The sequence below is a fragment of the Pangasianodon hypophthalmus genome, chromosome 10 (genome assembly GCF_027358585.1).
Source record: "Pangasianodon hypophthalmus isolate fPanHyp1 chromosome 10, fPanHyp1.pri, whole genome shotgun sequence".
Lineage (NCBI taxonomy): Eukaryota > Metazoa > Chordata > Actinopteri > Siluriformes > Pangasiidae > Pangasianodon > Pangasianodon hypophthalmus.
In genome coordinates, this window is record NC_069719.1 from 18,645,134 (window position 1) to 18,665,333 (window position 20,200).

Sequence of the window (20,200 nt, forward strand, 5' to 3'; positions counted from 1 at the left end):
TTATAGATTCAGTGTTTTATTCAAAGATCATTTGAATGCTAACTTTTAAGAGGATTAACCCAGTAGGCTAGGCTAATCATTTTAATAATTTAGGACCCAATATTATGAACCAATTCTCTTTCAAATCAAATGAGGAGAGTCCACAAACTGCCGTTTCACAGGGCTATAGCTACAGATACATCTCTCATACGACCATCATCATCAATAACTTCACACTACCAATTCAAATTCAAGCTAAAAAAATCCAGTGAACATCTGTATTGGCAAAAAAACAAAACAAAACAAAACAAAAAGATTAAAACTGTAATGCAGGATGGTGACAGACCAGCGCAAAAGTGTGCCGAATGTGCTTATCAAAAACCAAAGTATGAAGATAAACTATAAAACGCCGACATAAAAAGTGAGCAACTTTGTGTTTCTCTTTCTCTGGCTGATACCACTGATAAAATTACTTTTACAATAACAGTAATGAAACAATAAAACAGTATAAAACACAAATATCTTCATCAAGGTCCACCTAGTCAAATTTCTCTTTAAGACTTGAAAGACTGGGAGCAGCAAACTGCACAGTGGGCTTAGTCTTTTAATGTTTATACAGGAGGAAATAGAAAATTCAGTGTGAAGGTCCATCCATACATCCACCCATTCACACATGCATACAAGCACTCACTCTCACTCACTTCCATTTCACTTCTTTCTCTTGCTCCTTTCTGTAATGCTCCTTGTTGATGCAACATTCCTGCAATACCAGCTTTTTCCAAGCCGTTGCAGCTATGTTGCAAGACCGTTCCTCCAAAGCGCCACAGGATCCTTTCCGTACTTTCCCAAGAGCCTTCTGGTGGTGTTATCATGCTTCTAAACACTATGTAGCACCCATCCTAGTGAGTTCTCTTCTAATGGCTAAGGAAAGGAAAATATACAAACAGTGCTAGTGTTGTTGCACAAATGTGGCAGGACATATGTTCAATTAGAAAATATGCGAGTTCTCACCATCTATTATCTCATCTTTGACTTTATGCAGTTCACGCACAACCTCCTCCAAGATCTCCTTTTTGAAAAAAAAATGAAAAAAGTCTCATTTCAGATTTCATATCTCATGTCAGTGTTCAGCTGATGCACAGCCCCTTGTGGCAGGTTGTTTTAAATGGTCATGTCTATTCTCTGTATGGCTATAAAACATACCTGTTTCATTCTGTCGAAGTCTCCTGATTCTCCGTCAGCGGTGCTGCCAACAGCTCTCAACCTGTGCAATTAAGGGCATGGTTAATTAGAAATGATGAATGAAACAGTTTATAATAAATCCCTAATTTATAGTAAAGAAATGTTTAGAATGAAGCTGCTCTAGTTCGGGTTGAATTCGGTCAGAAATATCATTCTGATATAACGTTAATCTATTACGTATTCCCGACAGACCTTGGTTATTTCCAGTGACAACTCATCAACATACAGTATGCATGCTCTACCAGGTTGTCAATACTACAGCTTCTGCGCAAACTCTTAGCCAGAGACAGCGATAAGGTTTCGCTCTGTTTACACAAAGCCGCTCCAGGTTCCTGTTCAATATGTTTTATTTTCGGAAGCTGTGTGTTGATAAGACCCACAATAGTTACCAAGGCATTTAGCAAGCCTCATAATGGCTGAGCTAGGTCATGTGCCCATTGACTCATATAAACCTGAGGCTAATGCACTGGGCAAAAGTTCAATTAGACGTTTGCTTGTCTTTGGACATGGAAATAGTGGTATGCGTCTGTGGTATGGTGGTGTAACTGATGAAGGAAAAGAAAAAACAAATTGATCAAATCAAATTTGCTTGAAACTGACCTTGATCCAGCAGAAGATTTGTCTGAAGAATTTGCTCGCTCCCATGGCTTCTTCAGAGCATCTGGAAATCAAAATTCAGTTAATTGTGAGCATTTGACCGTAATTTACACTGATTTCTTTCTTTCTTTTTCATTTTTAACAACATGTTAGACTAACTGACCCAGAGATCATAACAAGGCTTACTATTTGGAAACTGGTCCATTTTCTAAGAACTGGCTAGATATTACTGTATGATGTGGCTCAAGTTTTCTGCTCTTTACATGATGCTGTACACATTTTTTGGACAGAGGCTTTGTTTCCCAAGTGTATACAAATCCAAGTTAATAATGCACAGCTTTGGTTTATTCTGTTTTAGGAGGGTTTTTTTTCTTATCCTGTTTGATGCCAACCTCGATCAATAAACCTCAATCTTTCAACAATTTCCCAAATATCAGGACAGATTCCGTGTTAGCATCTTCAAGAGTTTCTTACATGTCTTTCATTCTATACATCATTTCTATTTTGTGTCTAAAATTGAAAAAAATCCCAACAAGGATGTTTTTTGGAGCCACTTCAAAATATTGCCTTCAAAATGTGGTCTCTCCACATTTTATCCACCAGTTTGTTTATGCCCCTAGTCATGCACAATTTAATCAAAATAAAGATATAAATATATTCTTGGTTTATTACAAACCGATCAAAAGATACTTTACATAATACGACTAAAATGACATGCTTGCAGTTCTGTTTAACAGGTTGATTAATGTGTTTTGAGCCCACTAAAATGTAATTCTCAGTAAAGCTTAAAAAGATTTACGTAACAGCCCACCTGTGAAATAAAAGCCAGTTCAGCTGTATCTGATCTGTCAAAATACCTATCATTGGCCAGATTCTGATGGGGACTCTGATTTCTTTTGTCATTTTGAAATATTCCAACTATGAAACTCAGATACACACTTTCCTAGGCATAGGGTTGTGTCAGGAAGGGCATCCAGCGTAAAACCTGTGCCAAATCAAACATGCGGACCAATGATCTGCTGTGGTGACCCCTAAGGGGAGCAGCTGAAAGAACAACAACAACAACAACAACAACATTTTCGATCTTCAAATTTTCAATTGGTCACTGCCTTTGCAGATATGTGCTCCACTGTCACTTCTCATTTTCATCGTAACTCCAGCTGAAACTCTAAAGTTCTTCTCTGAAATGCCTTTGTGATGTTGCTGATGATGTTCATATTGCTTTTCTCTGGACTTTATTTACATATGCGACCTTGGAGTAATCCAAAACTAATCAGACTATATTCCTTTCATATTGTGATTACATTACTGATTACATTTTTTATTAAGTAATTTGTAACTGTAATGGTATACATTTTTAAACTAACCCTCCCACAACCCTGCTGAAGAGACAGATCAGAGGAGAATGACCAGACTGCTCTGAGCTGACAGGAAGGTGGTGAGCAGAAAAGCATCTCAGAACACACAACACATCAAACCTTGAGGTGGATGTACAAGAGCAGAATAGCACATTGGGTTCCATTCCTGTCAGCCAAGAACAAGAATCTGAGGCTATCCTGAGCACAGGCTCACCCAAACTGGACAGCTGAAGACTGGAAAAAGACCAGATGATTTTTTCCCCTAATCTTCAACTGTCCAGTTTCCACCCACAGAACTGTCACTCACTCACTGGCTTTTGTTATTTTGCACAATTATCACACAATTCTGTGTAAACTCACAGACTGTTGTGTGTGAAAATCTCAGTTCCTGAAATACTCAAACCAGCCCATCTGGTAGCAACACCCATGCCACAATTAAAGTCACAGAGATCACACTTTTTCTTCATTCTGATGTTTGACGTGAACATTAACTGAAGCGCTTGACCTGTATCTGCATGATTTTTTGCATTGTGCTACATGATTGGCTGATTAGATAACTGCATGAATGTGCAAGTGTACAGGTGTTCCTAATAAAGTGGACAGTGAGTGTATATTTTCAGATTTTTTTGCTAACCTGAGCCACGTGAGGCTGGTGAGCCGTTGGACTCTTCCTGCAAGAAACATGCACAACATTTCATACAAGATTAATGGAATTATTACAAAGTCTAAGAGAAAGAAGAAAAAAGTATAAAATGTGAATAGCTCTTTTGAGAAATATACAAACATTTTGACTGTCTTCAGGTTTTTCAGAAGCTTTCCTCCTGAAGGGAAGAGAGGACAGTTTAGTCAAATCAGTGTGACTAATATACAGTCTTGTACATAATCAGCTATAAATAAATTAAGCAAAGCTAAGGTTCTGATTCAGACTAACCTTCGTGCTAGGAGGGCATTCATTTCTTGCATGAGGCCCTCTCCTCCTCCTCCACTGCCTCCACTGGAGCGGCTGGCATCGTTCTTGGCACTGCCCAGCCCTGCAGAGCTCTCCTCAGGCTGCCAGGTTCAAACAGAGGGCATCAGGTGTGCCCAGAACAGATAAATATTACATTGCTCAACAGATTACTCTGTGTCAGCAGTTTATTAATTAACAACTCAGTGTATCATATATAATTCAAATTTTCCATTCAAACAAAAGAATTTTTGCTCTATTAAAAGTGACAAGTCTCATTAGAACTACTTTTTAAATAATTGTATTTTTTTCAAAAATGTACACTCACCCAGCACTTTATTAGGAACGCTATACTAATACTGGGTAGGGCCTCCCTTTGCTCTTAAAACAGCCTCAATTCTTCATGGCAAGGATTCCACAACATGTTGGAAACATTCCGTTGAGATTCTGATCCATTTTTCCATTGATCCACTGATTCAAGTGAACAAAGCTGCTGCTCTGAATCTGTATGATTTTATACATTGCACTTCTGCCACACAATTGGCTGATTAGCTAATTTCATGAATGAGTAGGTGTACAGGTGTTTCTAATAAAGTGCTCAGCGAGTGTATGTGCCAAAGTTCTTGAAACAATAACTTGACAGTTATAAGTGGAGTATAAATATGAGGCTCATACATGTACAATACCTTTACCATTGGAAAAAAAATGAAGGTTATTGTCAACCTGCACAAATCAGGTCATGGATACAGCATATTAAATGCGTAAGCAGTTACAAGGGGCACTTAGAGGGAACATGTAAAATGTGGGAGAAGAAAAAAATGGTGGAGATAATGGAAGCATAGCTGATCACATATTTCATTAGATTTACTCTAAAAGTATAAGCAATTGTCAGGAATTCTAGCTACACTATGTGGACAAAAGTTTGTGGACACCTAACTAGAACACTCATATGTGCTTTGTGAAGATCCCTTTCCATATTTGTCCCCTCTTTGCTGTTATAATAACCTCCACTCTTCTGAGAAGGCTTTCCATTAGATTTTGGAAGAGCATGAGTGAAGTCAGGCACTGATGTTGGGTGAGGAGGCCTGGCATGCAGTTAGTGTTCAAATTCATCCCAAAATTGTTCAGTGAGGTTGGGGTCAGGTGTGCAGGCCACTCTAGTTCTTCCACTCCAACCTTGGCAAACCATGTCTTCATGAAGCTTGCTTTGGGCACAGGTGCATTGTTATGCTGGGACATGTCTGGGCTCGACCCCTTAGTTCCAGTGAAGGGAACGCTTAATGCTACAGCATGTAAACACATCTAGACAGTTGTGTGCTTCCAACTTTGTTGCAACAGTTTGGGGAAGGCCTACATATGACTGTGATGGTCAGGTGTCCATATGCTTTCGGCCATATAGTGTGTCTAATTTTCTCCACCTCCCCAAATCAGGGTCCTCAGTTATCAATTTTGTATACCCACCAATCTGTACATAAATGATGTGTGCAAACCTTTTAATGCAAAGTATGGGATTTATCAAAGCGAACATTTAGATTTGGTATATTTACAAAGTTCTGACCATGTGTACAAAAAGCACCTGTTGGTGAAAAACAATGGCACAATGTTATTTGTTCACCCAGGAGCACTACATTACTGTACATTATTGCCTGAATGTATTTGTTCAGTTAAATGTTGTATTTAATACATTGTGACTAAATAAGATAAAATCATGAACTGTAAATGTTCTCTCTATTAATATGATCACTTAAACACTCTTAACACTAAAAACTGTTGTCATATAGTCACTGTAATAGTTTGAAAGCATAACCATGCTCAGTGTTTTTGGACAGTGGACGGCCTTGAGTGGTGCATCAAATGAATCTACATTGGCAAAGTTCAATTCATTTAAAATGCACAGGGCAAAAGAATTTAATTTGTAGAAATGAATTGCAATGCTCATCACTATTTCACAGCTTCTCAAGACCATCAGTCTTTACAACCAATATACATGCACCCACCACTTTATTAGGAACAACGCATTCTTGCAATTAATCAATCAGCCAATCATGTGACAGCAGTGAAATACATAAAATCATGCACATACAGGGCAAGCCGAGACTGCTGAAGATTGGAAAAACATTGTCTGGTCTTTTTTCAGTCTTCAACTGTCCAGTATGGTAAGTCTGCGCCCACTGTAGATTCAGGTTCCTTTTCTTGGCTGTCAGGAGTGGGACTCAATGTGGTCTTCCACTGCTGTAGCCCATCCTCCTAAGGTTCAATGTGCTGTGCATTCTGAGATACTTTTCTGCCCATCGTGGTTGTAAAAAGTGGTTATTTGAGTTACCATACGCTTCCTGTCAGCTCAAATGACCTGTCTGGCCATTCTCCTGTTACCTCTCACATATATAATAATACGTTCCACCCACAGAACTGCCGCTCACTGGATGGGTTTTTTTCTTTTTTTTTTTTTTCTTCCTCCCCACTTTTGGCACCATTCTCTGTAAATGCTGAGACTGCTGTGAATGAAATACTCAAACTACCCTGTCTGGCACCAACAACCATGCCACAGTCAAAGTCACTAAGATCATATTTTCCCCTTTCTGATGTTTGATTTGAACACTAACTGAAGCTCTTTACCTGTACTTGCATGATTTTATGCATTGCACTGCTGCCACATGATTGGCTGACTGGATAATTGCCTGAATGTGCAGGTGTACAGGTGTTCCTATTAATTAGGCTGGTGAGTGTATGATTAACAAGGCAAATAAAACCTGTAAATGCACTCTTATGTAGCTGTGCCTAGCAACCACTGGCCACTTACCCGTTGTACTTTGCGCAGTTTGGCTCCAGCCAGAGCTGCAGCCAAGCCTGATGGAGCTGGGAGAGGAGGTGGGTTAGGAGGAGGTGCAGCAGCTGGGGGAGGAGGTCCAGGTGGAGGTGGAGGAGCTGGAGGACCTGCCATGGGAGCAGGAGCAGGGGGGTGGAGGGGGGGAGTGGAGGAGAGCATGGAGGGATGTCCTGGAGGAATGGGAGGACCTGCTGAAGAACAAAAGAGAGATGAGTGCACAGGTGTTATACATGACTCAATTAAGGAATTTTAGTAATGAAATATTTGGTGGTTCAGATCAAAATGAGCCAATTTTAAGTGAAACAATACTAAAACCATAATGGACTCATTAAACATGGTTTTATGTAGATCGTATTGACTTGAGAGTAACAAGCTACATTATGTGGACAAAAGTTTGTGAACACCTAACTAGAACACTCATATGTGCTTTGTGAAGATCCCTTTCCATATTTAGTCCCCTCTTTGCTGTTATAATAACCTCCACTCTTCTGGGAAGGCTTTCCATTCGATTTTGGAGTGTGGCTGTGGGATTTTGTGCTCATTCAGCCATAAGAGCATGAGTGAAGTCAGGCACTGATGTTGGGTGAGGAGGCCTGGCATGCAGTCAAATTCTGTTCAAATTCATCCCAGAATTGTTCAGTGAGGTTGAGGTCAGGTGTGCAGGCCACTCTAGTTCTTCCACTCCAACCTTGGCAAATCATGAAGCTTGCTTTGGGCACAGGTGCATTGTTATGCTGGGACATGTCTGGGCTCGACCCCTTAGTTCCAGTGAAGGGAAAACTTAATGCTACAGCATATAAACATGTCTAGACAACTGTGTGCTTCCAACTTTGTGGCAACAGTTTGGGGAAGGCCTGTGGCTGTGATGGTCAGGTGTCCACATACTTTTGGCCATATAGTATATAATAGGAGTGTTAACAAAACAAATGTCTTTGTACATATGAAACAGAAACTCCCTAAGCACAGGAAAGAGTGTTTCTTTTTTTTCTGGCAAATAATGTTAAAAATGCTAATAACGGAGAAGATGAACTGGTGCAGTTTTTGGTTTGGCTAAATTTTAACTGATTATTTACTTAATCTTTTATTTCAAATAAAGACAGTAGTACTGATAGTAGTGATAGCATTTCTAATTCAGCCATCCCAAAACAAACAGTTGCACATATATATATATATATATGCTACAGTTTAACCCATAAATACACACACCCAGTCTCTAGAGACCCATTACCTCATTCTTGTTCATCTAGTTTATACATATTTTTCCAGTTATTCCCCATCCACCTATAGTATTTTCCTTTTTTTAAAACCTATTTACCAGTACTTTTTTATTATTACTAGTACCAAAATCACATAATTACATAAGAATGTACAGTTAGTTGTGATCAGATTAATGTTTGATATAGCCTATAGTGCCTGACCAAAGAATTGTGTACAATTAGATATGTCATTATACAGAATACAAAAAATATATTTAATTTTATTGTCTTGTTATAGCCAAATAAATGTTGGGACAGTTTTACACTATAATAGCAATTTATGTTAAATATTAGTGCCAGGTCACTAGTGAAGTAGTATGCATAGTTCATGAAACACTTTTATACTTAAACCCAAAGGATAAGTTGAGTGTAAACTAAAGTTCTTTAGTAGTAACCATTTCTGATGGAAATTTAATCAGTCAGAAGATCAGGAAAGGTAATATCTTACTCTCAGTGCGCCTCATTTATCAATCTTTTACTAAAGTCCTTTGTGAATGTTTTCATGAGCCAAACTGAACTAAAAATTTACTCCAGATTTACAAAGATTTCTTTCTTCGATTTTCTTTGTACTCACCAATCACCGATAAATTACAAAGCACGTTCACAGGACAACTGATTTACATTTAGTTACATTTTCTACAAGACTCCATGAATGGCAAACAACAAAATGATGACTAAATGGTGAAAGAGTGCCACCTATGCAGTGCACACTAAATCTTCGTGTAATGCAGGTCAGCCATTGCAGCACGTTGGCTACCATACATTACATTTACACTAACACTTCTTCCTTTGATAGGGTGCCATTTCTTTTGTTCTAATTAAATGGCTAGTCTTATTTGTCTTAATTTATGGATTTCTTTTGGATTGCTTTCTTTCAAGTCAGTAAGGACCCAAAGGAGTAAGTTTTAAAAAATTATCATGAATTTTTTTTGTGCAATTAAAATAAATAAGCTATTTAAACTTGTCTACAACCTATATGTAAATTTGTAGTAACTTGTGCTAATTATATGACTTGAAGCATATTGTTCGAGGTTCACGCTAGTTAGTCTCCTTACAAACAAATTTATACAAACAAAGGAGCTCTGGCAGGATGTTCATGAACAACACGTTTCTTGTGTAAAATGCTCCTGTGAATGATTTATGAATAAATTTGTTCATATCCAGTTTGATAAATGAGGCCCATTGTATGTATTATACAATTACATATGCTTAGCCAGTACGTCATCAGTTGTCTGTTAAAATAAGCCGAGTACCGTGACAGTATGTGTATGAGAACAATTGGTGGAAGAGCCAACAGCCTGATGAATAGTGTGTAATGCAAACGTACCAGTATTTCCAACTACGCACCATTACAGCAACTGTATTGTTTCTTCAAGCAGTACGTAAGAAGTGTGTATATCATCAGTCCTACTTTGTGCAACAGCTGTGTGCAGTGTGTGTGAGAACCGTGTTGAAGTCCCCAGACACACTCCACAGCCAGCTGGATGGTGATCTGAATTACTTACTGCTGGGTGCCGTGGCAGCCTGAGAAACAGCAGGGGGTGTGGTCTCGAGTGACACAGAGCTACAAGAGAAAGGCGTGTTTTCACTGGGGGGCTGAGGGCTGAAAGAGGCAGCAAACTGTGGCTGGTGGACATGGCCTTGAACACCCTGACCAGTGTGAGCAGGAAGGGGGATATCCTTGCAGTGGGAAGGATAGGAGAGCTCAGGATTACAGTATTGTGGGAGAGGAGGAGGCCCAGAGGCAGACTTGGAGAAAGGGTTTTGGAAGGGGTAGTAGTGCTCTAACTGGCTGTTAGCATCAAACTGGGTGGAGGTAGCGGGATGTACGAGTTGGTTAAGAGGTATGAGTGGCTGGGATGAGGAGCTATTTGGGCCATAGATATGAGCAGAGGTCCAGGTGGTGTCTTTGGGGTGAGACTGGCGACTTGTAGGGGGAGAGAGGGGGATCTGACGCACATTTCGAGAAGGCAGAGTGCCCCCTGGCTGCACGGGAGAGAAGGCAGAAGCCAGGGAGGTGGAGAGCTGTGAAAACTGCTGAGCCTTTTTCTGAGACGAGTCCTTCATGTGAGAGATGCTGTCTCGCTCCTGTGAGGAAGAGGAGGAGCAGGAGGAGGAAGGCGGGGAGGGGGCGAGGCGGGTGTGGGAGGGGAGTGTGTTGGCACGAAACTGCCTGTATTCTGGTGGAGAGGAGTTGGACTGAGAGGAAGACACTTTAAACTGCAGGGTGGAAACTGAGACAGAAATGGAAACAAGTGACAAACAGAAGGAGAGAAAAGTGACAGTGATGAAAATCAAACAAAAGACAAAACGAAACAGAAATAATGTGCAAGCGTAAGCAGAATTATGAGCAAAGATGTGGCCCATGCTGTGTATAACATGTATTATGTCTCAGCTGTCAGACTGAAACCTGATGAGTATGTGTATGGAATTATGGGATATGCTGGTCTGAGCTGGACTGATACATGGGCAAGCATGAGTAGAAAGCACAAACTGACAGAGTAAGACAGAAAGCAGAGTCTGAATAAGTAATTTAACAATAAATGATCTGGAAACTGTCAGATCAGGGAGGTGAATTGTGTCCACAGGAGTTTGCAGTGTTGAGTGTGAAGTATCCTCCAAAAACCTTGGCAGAAGGGATGCTTTTTATAAAATTAAAAGTGACCAGTTGTGTTGTGCAGACTCTTTACCTGCCGAGCCAGATGTCCGTCGCTCCCTTTCAATTTGCATCTGATGCTGCTCCATCATCTGCCTACACAGATATAAGTTAAGAAACATTACAGGATGAAGCAACATTCTGTCTCTTCACAGCATTAACATATAATTGACTCTGAAACCTGCAAGATTTGTTCTTCTAGACTACTCTGACCACTCTGTGTGTGTGTGTGTGTGTGTTGTTTTTCATGCACTATTTTCAGTCATGCTCCGATGTCACCAGCCCCAGTAAACTGTAGATGCAATACATTCTTTGAACCACAAGAGGGCAAAAAGCGATTTGTAGACCAAACAGTAGCCACCCTTTGAGGAGGTTAAAGGAGGTATATGTTTGTGAGGCTTGATAAAAGATGACAGAAGTATTCAAGTACATGAGCTGAATAAAGTTAATATCACACACCAGTAACTGGGAACATTTATGGTGTTTAGTGATGAGGAAACATTCTGGCCTAAAGGATTTGTTGCATTTAAAATAAAGACTACAACGGGGGTGTCACACTCATTTTAGGTAACGGGCCATGTTACACAAGTCTGACGTAAAGTGGCCTGAACTAAAAAAAGATCAGGTCAGTGACCTATAACACATAAACAACTCATCTTAAATGTGTTATGAGCGTTTATCTGGAAGGTACATTCTGAATGCACAAATGGCTTGAAGAAGATGCATCACCTACAAGCCACATGATTAGACTGTTTCATTTTCATTACCAAGAAAACAAGGTTTCCAAATTATGTTGTAATGTTAAAACATAGAACTGAAATGAACTTAATTGGGATTATATCTCAAATGTTTAGCCTGTTAATGAAGAATTACATATCATTTGCACATTCTGTCAGGAGCTGTGTTTGTGGTCCTAAGTGTATTGCAATACTGAGTTTATTTTGCCCCTAGTGGAATAACACACTAGCACTTTTTGATTTCAAATCTTTCAGCTCAATTGCAGTCCACAGTCCACATTCTTTTGATGGACCGGATTAGGGCCAGTTCCATCCCGGTATGTTTGACACCTCTGCATTAGAACATCAGGGGTTTTATAAATCGGCTGCTCCAGCTAACAAACTTTGGCCTTATAGTTTAGAGTTTGAATCAGTTTCAGTTTCATCACAATCAGTAAATGTCTGATCCAAAGTCTGACATTTTACATTCAGATGTTTACTGTAATTAGAATGAGATATGACGTGACCTAATCCTCACAGATGAACCAGGCTTAACACACTGTACTGTTAATCTAGAAGCTCCTTTTCACATTGTTGATTTCCTGCCTGACTCTCAGCTGTTTGTGTTTAATATGGTAATGATTATTATTACGTGGTAATAAAATCTCAAGTCACCTCCTCTGTGCTTCTGTGTCATCCGTTGCTGGTCCATTCTGCCGTTGACCAGCTGGACCTGCTGGAGAAGACATGGCAATGTTCTAGACATTAATTCGGTTAGATAATGCAGATGAATATATACAGTGCACCATAATAATATTTCCATCTGGTTTACCTAATTAATGTTTTAATATATAATTGACAAAATGGACAGCGTAAAGGAAAGAGACAAATGTCTAAAACCATTATGCAGTGCTGTAAGTATGCCTATTAGACTCTTCTTGGAACTGTATCCTCATTACTTCCCTTCCCATCTCCAACTTTACTCTGTTATCTGATGGATGGACTGAGACAGAGAGCTGCTTAGAACTAAAAACATGGCTATCAGGTTTCTCAGATGATGTCTGGGTGCCTGGGGTGTGGAGTAGTGTTGCTGATATCTAGCTGCTTATCTATGTGATACAGCATAATATAGTTACATAGTTCTTTACAGTTAGTGAGTGATAGATGGCACTTAGGTCAAAGTTGTGAAAAGTTTAAAAGTAAGAGAAGTGTGGAGTAAATGTTGAATATTTTTTGAAAATGCTACTGTGAATGTGAGTTTGGTCAAAAAGGGTTGTAAAGTCTTTTTCCTCAAGGACTGGACTTCCTCAAGCATTAGAGAAATGGTGCATTTTTAGCTGCTAGGTGCAATTTTAGCGTGGTTTGTTTGAACTTCGCACAATGATGATGCGAAGACTGATGCAGTACAGTTTGTAATTAGCACAATATGTTCAAAACTGCAGGCATTAAGACTAGAAATCACAGCAAAACAAAACAGTTTGCTCTGAATGCTGGATTTCTGCCTGCATTATTACCACACAGCATGCTCCTTCTGAAACAAATCCATGGTACACTGTGCACCAGGGGTTGTCAACCGCAGTCCAGATACAGACCAGGCAAAGTATTTCAGCGGTTTGAACCAAACATTTGAAAAATACTCTGGAAAAAAAACAAAAAAAAAACAGCTACTCTAGTTTTTAAACATGAACCACCTCTGCTTCTGTATCAGATGTTCTGTTGTGGCTTGCTGTAGCTATTCACATAAATTTCTGTAAATTATTCAACTGAAAGCAGCTCATAGAGAAAGTGAGGAGTTTTCACAGACTTTCACAGATTTAAAAAAAAATTTAATTTACCCTCTCTGGTCTGATTAGTGAAATGATGATATGGCTTGTTAAAAAAATTCAAATGTCACTGAAGAAAACAGAACGTTTAAAGACGACTGGACAGAGAAATAGGCATTTATTCTTTGCATCACGTTCAAAACAAATGTCTCATCTGTTCACAGTCTGTGGCGCTACTCAAAAGTATTAATGTGAAATGCCAGTGAGAAACAAAACATACCCACTTCAAATCGATTTGCCTTATTTATAGCCATAAACTACACATTATTGGTTAAGTATTAAAAGTTAGCTGTTGTCACCATTCTGTCATGTTAATTGCTTATCTAGACCTTCGTATGCAAGGAATTTTATGTAGCTCGACTTTTGCAAAGATAAAACTGTATGTATCTGTATGCCTGCATAGCAAAATGTCGAATTCAGGAAGACACTGTCTTTGCTATATTAAATCAGTGCAAAGCTTCGAGATCAATAGATAAGCTGTGAAACCTCTGAATAAGAACGAGTATAATTCATTATTCAGCAGTGAGTTCAGTGTCCACTGCTGAGCGTTGCATTTGTCTGGTCTTCTTCTCAATGTCAGAAAGATAGTGTAAGCACTTTCGGTAATCTCTTAATCAGCTGCATCTGATCATGACTGATCGCCACTTGGTCTAGTTCAGCAAGAATTTTGTCCCGTATTTCCCATAATGACATCTGATATTGAGTATCAGTATGGAAGCTAGTACAGATCTGAAATTCTGGCTCAGTTTTAAGCAGATCTGATCAGCCCAGCATTTAAATGAAAAAAAAATTATTTTTTAATTACGCTGATTGACACGACACAGATGATTAGCACAGGACACACAAAAAAAGCCTCTGATGTTTCACAATCAACTTTCAGACAGTCAGCTCTGTTACTGTGAGGATGTCAGTATCAGATCAGGATCAGGTATTAGCCGATACTCAGAGCTCTGATATTGGTATTGTACTGGAAAAAAAAAGACTGGTGCATCCCAACACCATGAGCTAGAATTCATAAATCTATTATGTTAGTGATGAAAATTGTGAAAATGTCTTAATATTAATGTATAAATGTGACTCAGAGACTGTTCTCATTAGCACCACTAAAAGCATACATGATTAATATTTTGGTTCTGTAGCTGAATATTGACATCAGCTCTCAAAACTCAGAAAATATACTCATTACACAGTGAGGGTGTGTGTTTGGTTTGAGGGGATGATGACTCATTTTCTACTCCGTGTGCGTGACACGGCAAGCAGATCACACATTATGTGCTCATACATCATGTGACTCATACATACATACATCAATCTATAAACCCGAAATGGCAACATGAACTACATATACAATGTCACAAATGAAAAAAACCTGTTTTATATCAAATAACCAAATGATTTCCTGATGATCTGTGGTTAAGCTGTGTATACAGAAAACATGTCTCAGAAAATGGCCAAGATTAACACCACGACCAAGTGTGCATCAACATTAAAAAAGGTGAGTATGCTTTTCCCCAAAAATCCTGTTTCCCAAAAAGCTTAACAAGCAGAACATAAAAAAACAATATGTTTCACTCCACTAACCTATTTAAGGCCAGGTTTTCTTAACCACACTTTTTTTTTTTAAGAGAAGTGCTACAAAATAACACTGAATAAAAGAAACACCATTTTACCCTTGTTCTATTTTGTGATTTCCAGCCTTATTTTGGGGGGTTGCCTTTCTAAAAGGAAACAGCCTCCTTTGAAGGTTACAGAAATGCTCTTTTGAGGGGGCCATAAGAGTTAAAAAAAAAAAAAAAAAGTAAGAACATTATACACAGAACAACCTTAGGTGGTTGAAGTAAACTTTGTATTATTTATTTAATATTTACTAAGAGATGCCCACAAATATCCTTATCTGTCACAAGTTAGGTTTTAGACATACCTTTGTTCAACTGTGTTTGATACAGCAGGTGTGTTTCTGTAGCCATTAACCAGGGTTGCCAGGTTTCAGCAAAATTCCAAGCCTAACTAAATTTCAAAAACCACACAAAAGACTGAAACTAACAAAAAAAAAAAAAAGCCCTGTAGTGCATACACATTTCTGATGTATTGACATTATCCACTCCATAATCCCCCTTTCTCTGTTCCAATCTTTGCAATATATCTTACAAGAGAAATGGTATTCATCACAGACACACTGTCTAGACTTACACTTTCCTTTTTTTTTGGAGAAATTTCTTAGATTTAGAGCAAATCAATGGAACATCACCTTATATCTGTCAAATAGGAGTTTAAAATGTGTGTAGTTGTGAATGAGGACTTTATGAAGATTAACATTTGTTGAACAGATAATATAAACTGGCTAAGAGCTAAAGCTTGCTTTATCAGAGCGGAGAGTCAGTGTTGCATAAAACAAGCTATTTTTTCACCTCAGTCACAGATGAGTCTGCGTTTTCACTTCCCAATTTTGCGTTTTCAAATTCTAGAAATACATCTGACAACAACATGCACTGATGCAAACTGGAAACTTAAAACTGCAGATGTTTTTTTAAAGAAAAATCCTCAGAAAGGAGAAAAATAACAGTAAAGTGTGAAAGAAAGAAGGAATAGAGACACCATATGCCAGACAAAATATCACTCCTCATTCTGAGTTTTGTGACAATTTGTGAAAAAGATTCAGAGTCATTATCCCACACCCTTATGTTTTCATGGCACTACCAAGCACTGTGCTGGAAAACTGCTAAGAGGGGAGTTTTTTGTGCAGACATTGGAGAAGCAGCAGCTGCGACTGCACTTGGGATGAACGTAAGATGTGATTTTAATATTTGCCAAGGTATCTCTAAAGTAGCACTAGTCTACATCCTGGTTAGGAGCTGCAAATACAAACTCTGAATCATCAGAAAATCACTAAGATTTCTCCTTTGTTCAGAAAATCTCTGCAGAACTAGGCTTGATTTCTGAATGATAAGTGGTGATGTATTATACTTCCCTAACTATACATGCAAGGTATAGTTGCAGATGAAAGCAAATGAATAGAAACAGTGCAACAGAATTTAGTCATTTTATTGTAAAGAATAAAGCACTATTAAATACTAAATTGCTGGATTAATAAAATGCTGAATTTAGAGAGAGAAAAGTGGTAAGAGTGATGCAGCATTGCTTAAGTCCTTTACTCTGTCCAGCTCTCTCACCTCCTCATCTGTACTTCTTGCTCAAACAAATCGTCAGTTGTCTTGCCAATACTGCAGTTAAAGCTATAGTGCTTGTCATCTCATAGCTCTCTAACTGGCCACATCTCTGCCATAACTCAGTGCAACTTCACTGTATAAGATGCACTGCATTCTGGAGTCCAATGTATGTGGTGTCCACTAACTCTATGCTGTATTTCTCATTAATATGATATTGATTGTAATTAAAAAAAAGAAGCTTTTGCTCTTCTGTTTTAGGAGGTAACAGCAAAACCTGTTAAAGAGAGACATTAAATTCTTTTCTTATTAAACATGATTGTAACTGAGCTAGCAGTGTCCCCCTGTAACGTGAGTGTGGCAGACAACTGCTAACTTCTCACGAAAAAAACAGCACCAATCAACGAAATAGCATCAGAATCACAAATATTTCAATCTAAATATATTTAATGTGTTTCAGGGTGGAGTCTGCCTTTAAAACCATTCCATGTGAATGTTTCATATCCAAAGCACCATCATCATTTGTGTTGACATCACGTGATGTTTCAAATCGAGGTGGAAGGAGATACTGATTGATGCTTTCTGTTCAAAAATAGTCATGACAAACACGTCCACATTCATGACAAGCCTCAGACAGACACTGAGCCAGACTCCTTTCAGAACCTCCACTGAGGACACCACAACAGCACTTCATAGCCATTGCATTATACTGTCAACATCATGCAGAATATCATTTTCACTTCCATTACCAAATCAACATCATCAGCTAATACACCCTTCAGTAATACTTACTGCTGAGTTTTATAACAGCAGAGCTCACCCGTCGCACTGGCCCAGGTGAGAATGGCGGTCCTGGCATAATGCCCTGGCTAATACTTCTTCTGTAGGACATCAGTATGAACAATGTGCTAAACCTGGGTTCTAGAGGTTAGGTTATTATTCTAAGTACCCATGTGAGTGTATCCAGGCATATACAACCTTCTCTGTGCTTTGCATGGTAAGATGCTTCTAGCAAACTCATCTCCAGTTCCCTCCCCAAAAAAAGCACGAGAACATGTAAGATTGGTTCCGCGACAACTTGGCTCCATGGATATTTTAGCCAAGCTAGGCACCAATGGGAAGACGTTGTTATTTAACCCCCCCACCCCATATGCTTTAAGTAGCAGCAACCTGAAACCCAAGAAGCTCATGTGCTGTTCTTAAGTAAGTGACTACATGTAAAGGAAGAATTAACATACTAGACTGCTGCATCACAACAGCTTCTAGAGTAAACAGCAGCTCTGAAACAAAGGCAAACTAAGACTGCCTCAGTGCAGATTTTTTTTTAATAAACATAATCCCACTATTCAATCATTAAGATGTATTTGATATTTTTATCTATCTATCTACCTACCTACCTACCTATCTATCTATCTATCTATCTATATATATATCTATATATATATATATATATATATATATATATAGATCTATCTATCTATCTATCTATATATATATATATATATATATATATATAGATCTATCTATCTATCTATATATATATATAGATAGATAGATAGATAGATAGATAAAAATATCAAAAAAATCTTATTGTATATATATAATACCTATACCATAGTTCAGTTAAGGCCTGGAAGAACCACAAGCTAAGCAATGGTTATTCAGGGTTATTTTACAAATCTATATGATTTGTTCAATTATAGTATGAGAATATCTGGCAGCTGAGCCAAAATTGAACCTACCTGCATCTTGTGAGCTGAGCACATTGAGGGCAAAAAGCATGGCAGTAGAGAAAGTGGTGGCCTCCTCCTTGCTGGCAAAGTTGAGTCCGTAGACTTGTCTGGCATCACGCCACTGGTGGAACGTCGGAGTGGCCTGGTTATATTTCAGACCCTTCACTATAGAGTAGTTTATCACAACCTGTCAAAAAAACAAGGTGAAGTTACAGGCTACAATACTGCAGCAAAGTATGGCAATGACAATCCATATTCATTCAACTAATGAGAAAAATCAGTGAGGAGACAGTATAATAGTCACTCTTTGACAATAAGACACTAAACCTCCATTTTACATGGATATTAATGATGCATAATGTCATATTGTGTATCTAACACCTTTGTAGTTACCCATAAACTTGTAACTTACAACTATAAGGTAACTACTGAGGATGTACACACTTTTAGAGTACTGCATTTCATATGTACAATCATTGAATACACATGTCAGTGTCTACATACATAGTGACTAAACAGTAACTCCACTTATTTGAAAGTGTAACATTTATGTGATTGTTGTGCAATATTTGTTGATCCCCAATACACAACAGTTAGTTCCAATCCACTAATTTGATTAGACAAGTGGCGATTAAGTAACACTTAGTACAACAGCACTGGTACATTTCACTGTTCGTATCACTACGCTTGTCTGTGTTCGCTACATAAAATTCCAATTGTAGCAATTGCTCATTACACTGAAACCGTTACTACACTTACTACAGGCTGTCAGTACGACGGCCACAAATTCAGTACAACAGCACTCTTGCTTGTGCGATATTGTGCTTGGCAAAAAAACTGATGACAGTATAAGAGGGCGACCCTGCAGACTAATTAATTAACTGGTTATTACAGCCTATAACAAATACAGGTTGCACATAAAGTCCCTCTTTATATTCATATCAGCCACAAAATCGATAATTTCCCCTACGGGGAATCAGTAAAGGTACATCTTATCATTCATGAATAATGTGATCATATCACCATGTGTGATGGAAACTCACATGTCCTGTGTTCCTTCATAGCCTGAATGCCAGATATTTATCACAGAGAAGACAACTTGAGACAACAGTATCCAAGAAATCATCCACAAAAACCTCCCAGATTACTGAATCTGAAGAAAGTTGTCTCTAGTTTTTGCTTCAGCAATGATAAGAAAAAAAAAAATCTGTTTCAGAAATAGACCAAAAATATGTGATGCTGTCTGCTGTGTGTGTTCTTCACACTTTTCTTAATGAAAAAGTGTGAATAATTTTGATTCAGAGACAGTATAAAAGTATTACACTACTAAGTGTAATACACATTAACACATACACTGCTAATTACATTAGAAACCAAGTTTTGGGTTTAGTTATTTAGGTTTCCAGGCAACCAAACATTGGGCTAGCTATTTATTTTATAATTTGTCTACCCCATCCATATACCTACACCACTGAATTTATAGTTTAACTCAATTTGTATGGTGTGCACTGGGATACTGTTTGTGTGATTAAAAAAAAAAAGTCACATTTCCTCCACGTTATTGGCCCCTGCTCTCACCTGCTGGTCCTGCAGTTTGACTCCCACCACGCGGAAGGTGTTGTTAGCAGTGTTGTGGTAGATGTTGATGCGGCTGAAGCCCTGCTGGCCTGGCTTGATGGGCACCCACTTCTTGCTAGTGTCATCGTAGATCATCACAGAGGCCCGGGCCTGGCAAATGCTCTGTTCACTGATGGAGGGAAAAGGAAAGTTGAAAGATTAAAAGGAAATAATACTGAACAGAGTTCTCAAGGTCATATCATGATTTGGTGTGGAAATAGATCTGGGAAATGAAAATATGCACAGACTGATGTTGTATATTTACTTCATTTTATAGTAAGTGATT

The 20,200-nt window shown here is 38.5% G+C and overlaps 1 protein-coding gene across 10 annotated transcripts in view; it reads right to left on the minus strand.

Moving 5' to 3' along the window:
• evla (Enah/Vasp-like a) overlaps nt 1-20,200 on the minus strand; it is a 38,797-nt gene continuing 18,597 nt past the window's right edge. For 2 of the 10 annotated variants that reach the window (XM_053237535.1, XM_053237531.1), the window contains exons 2-14: nt 19,876-20,044; nt 18,307-18,484; nt 12,253-12,313; nt 10,896-10,957; nt 9,711-10,439; nt 6,923-7,140; nt 4,108-4,226; nt 3,961-3,997; nt 3,811-3,847; nt 1,822-1,882; nt 1,183-1,243; nt 991-1,048; nt 1-900 (exon numbers count right to left, since the gene is read on the minus strand). In XM_053237535.1, the coding sequence (XP_053093510.1) occupies nt 863-900; nt 991-1,048; nt 1,183-1,243; nt 1,822-1,882; nt 3,811-3,847; nt 3,961-3,997; nt 4,108-4,226; nt 6,923-7,140; nt 9,711-10,439; nt 10,896-10,957; nt 12,253-12,313; nt 18,307-18,484; nt 19,876-20,044 (1,828 nt within the window). In that variant the 3' untranslated portion in view covers nt 1-862. Of the gene's footprint in view, nt 901-990; nt 1,049-1,182; nt 1,244-1,821; nt 1,883-3,810; nt 3,848-3,960; nt 3,998-4,107; nt 4,227-6,922; nt 7,141-9,710; nt 10,440-10,895; nt 10,958-12,252; nt 12,314-17,356; nt 17,922-18,306; nt 18,485-19,875; nt 20,045-20,200 lie in introns of those variants that run through there. The other 8 variants (XM_053237532.1, XM_053237533.1, XM_053237540.1 and 5 more) reach the window with 8 other exon arrangements.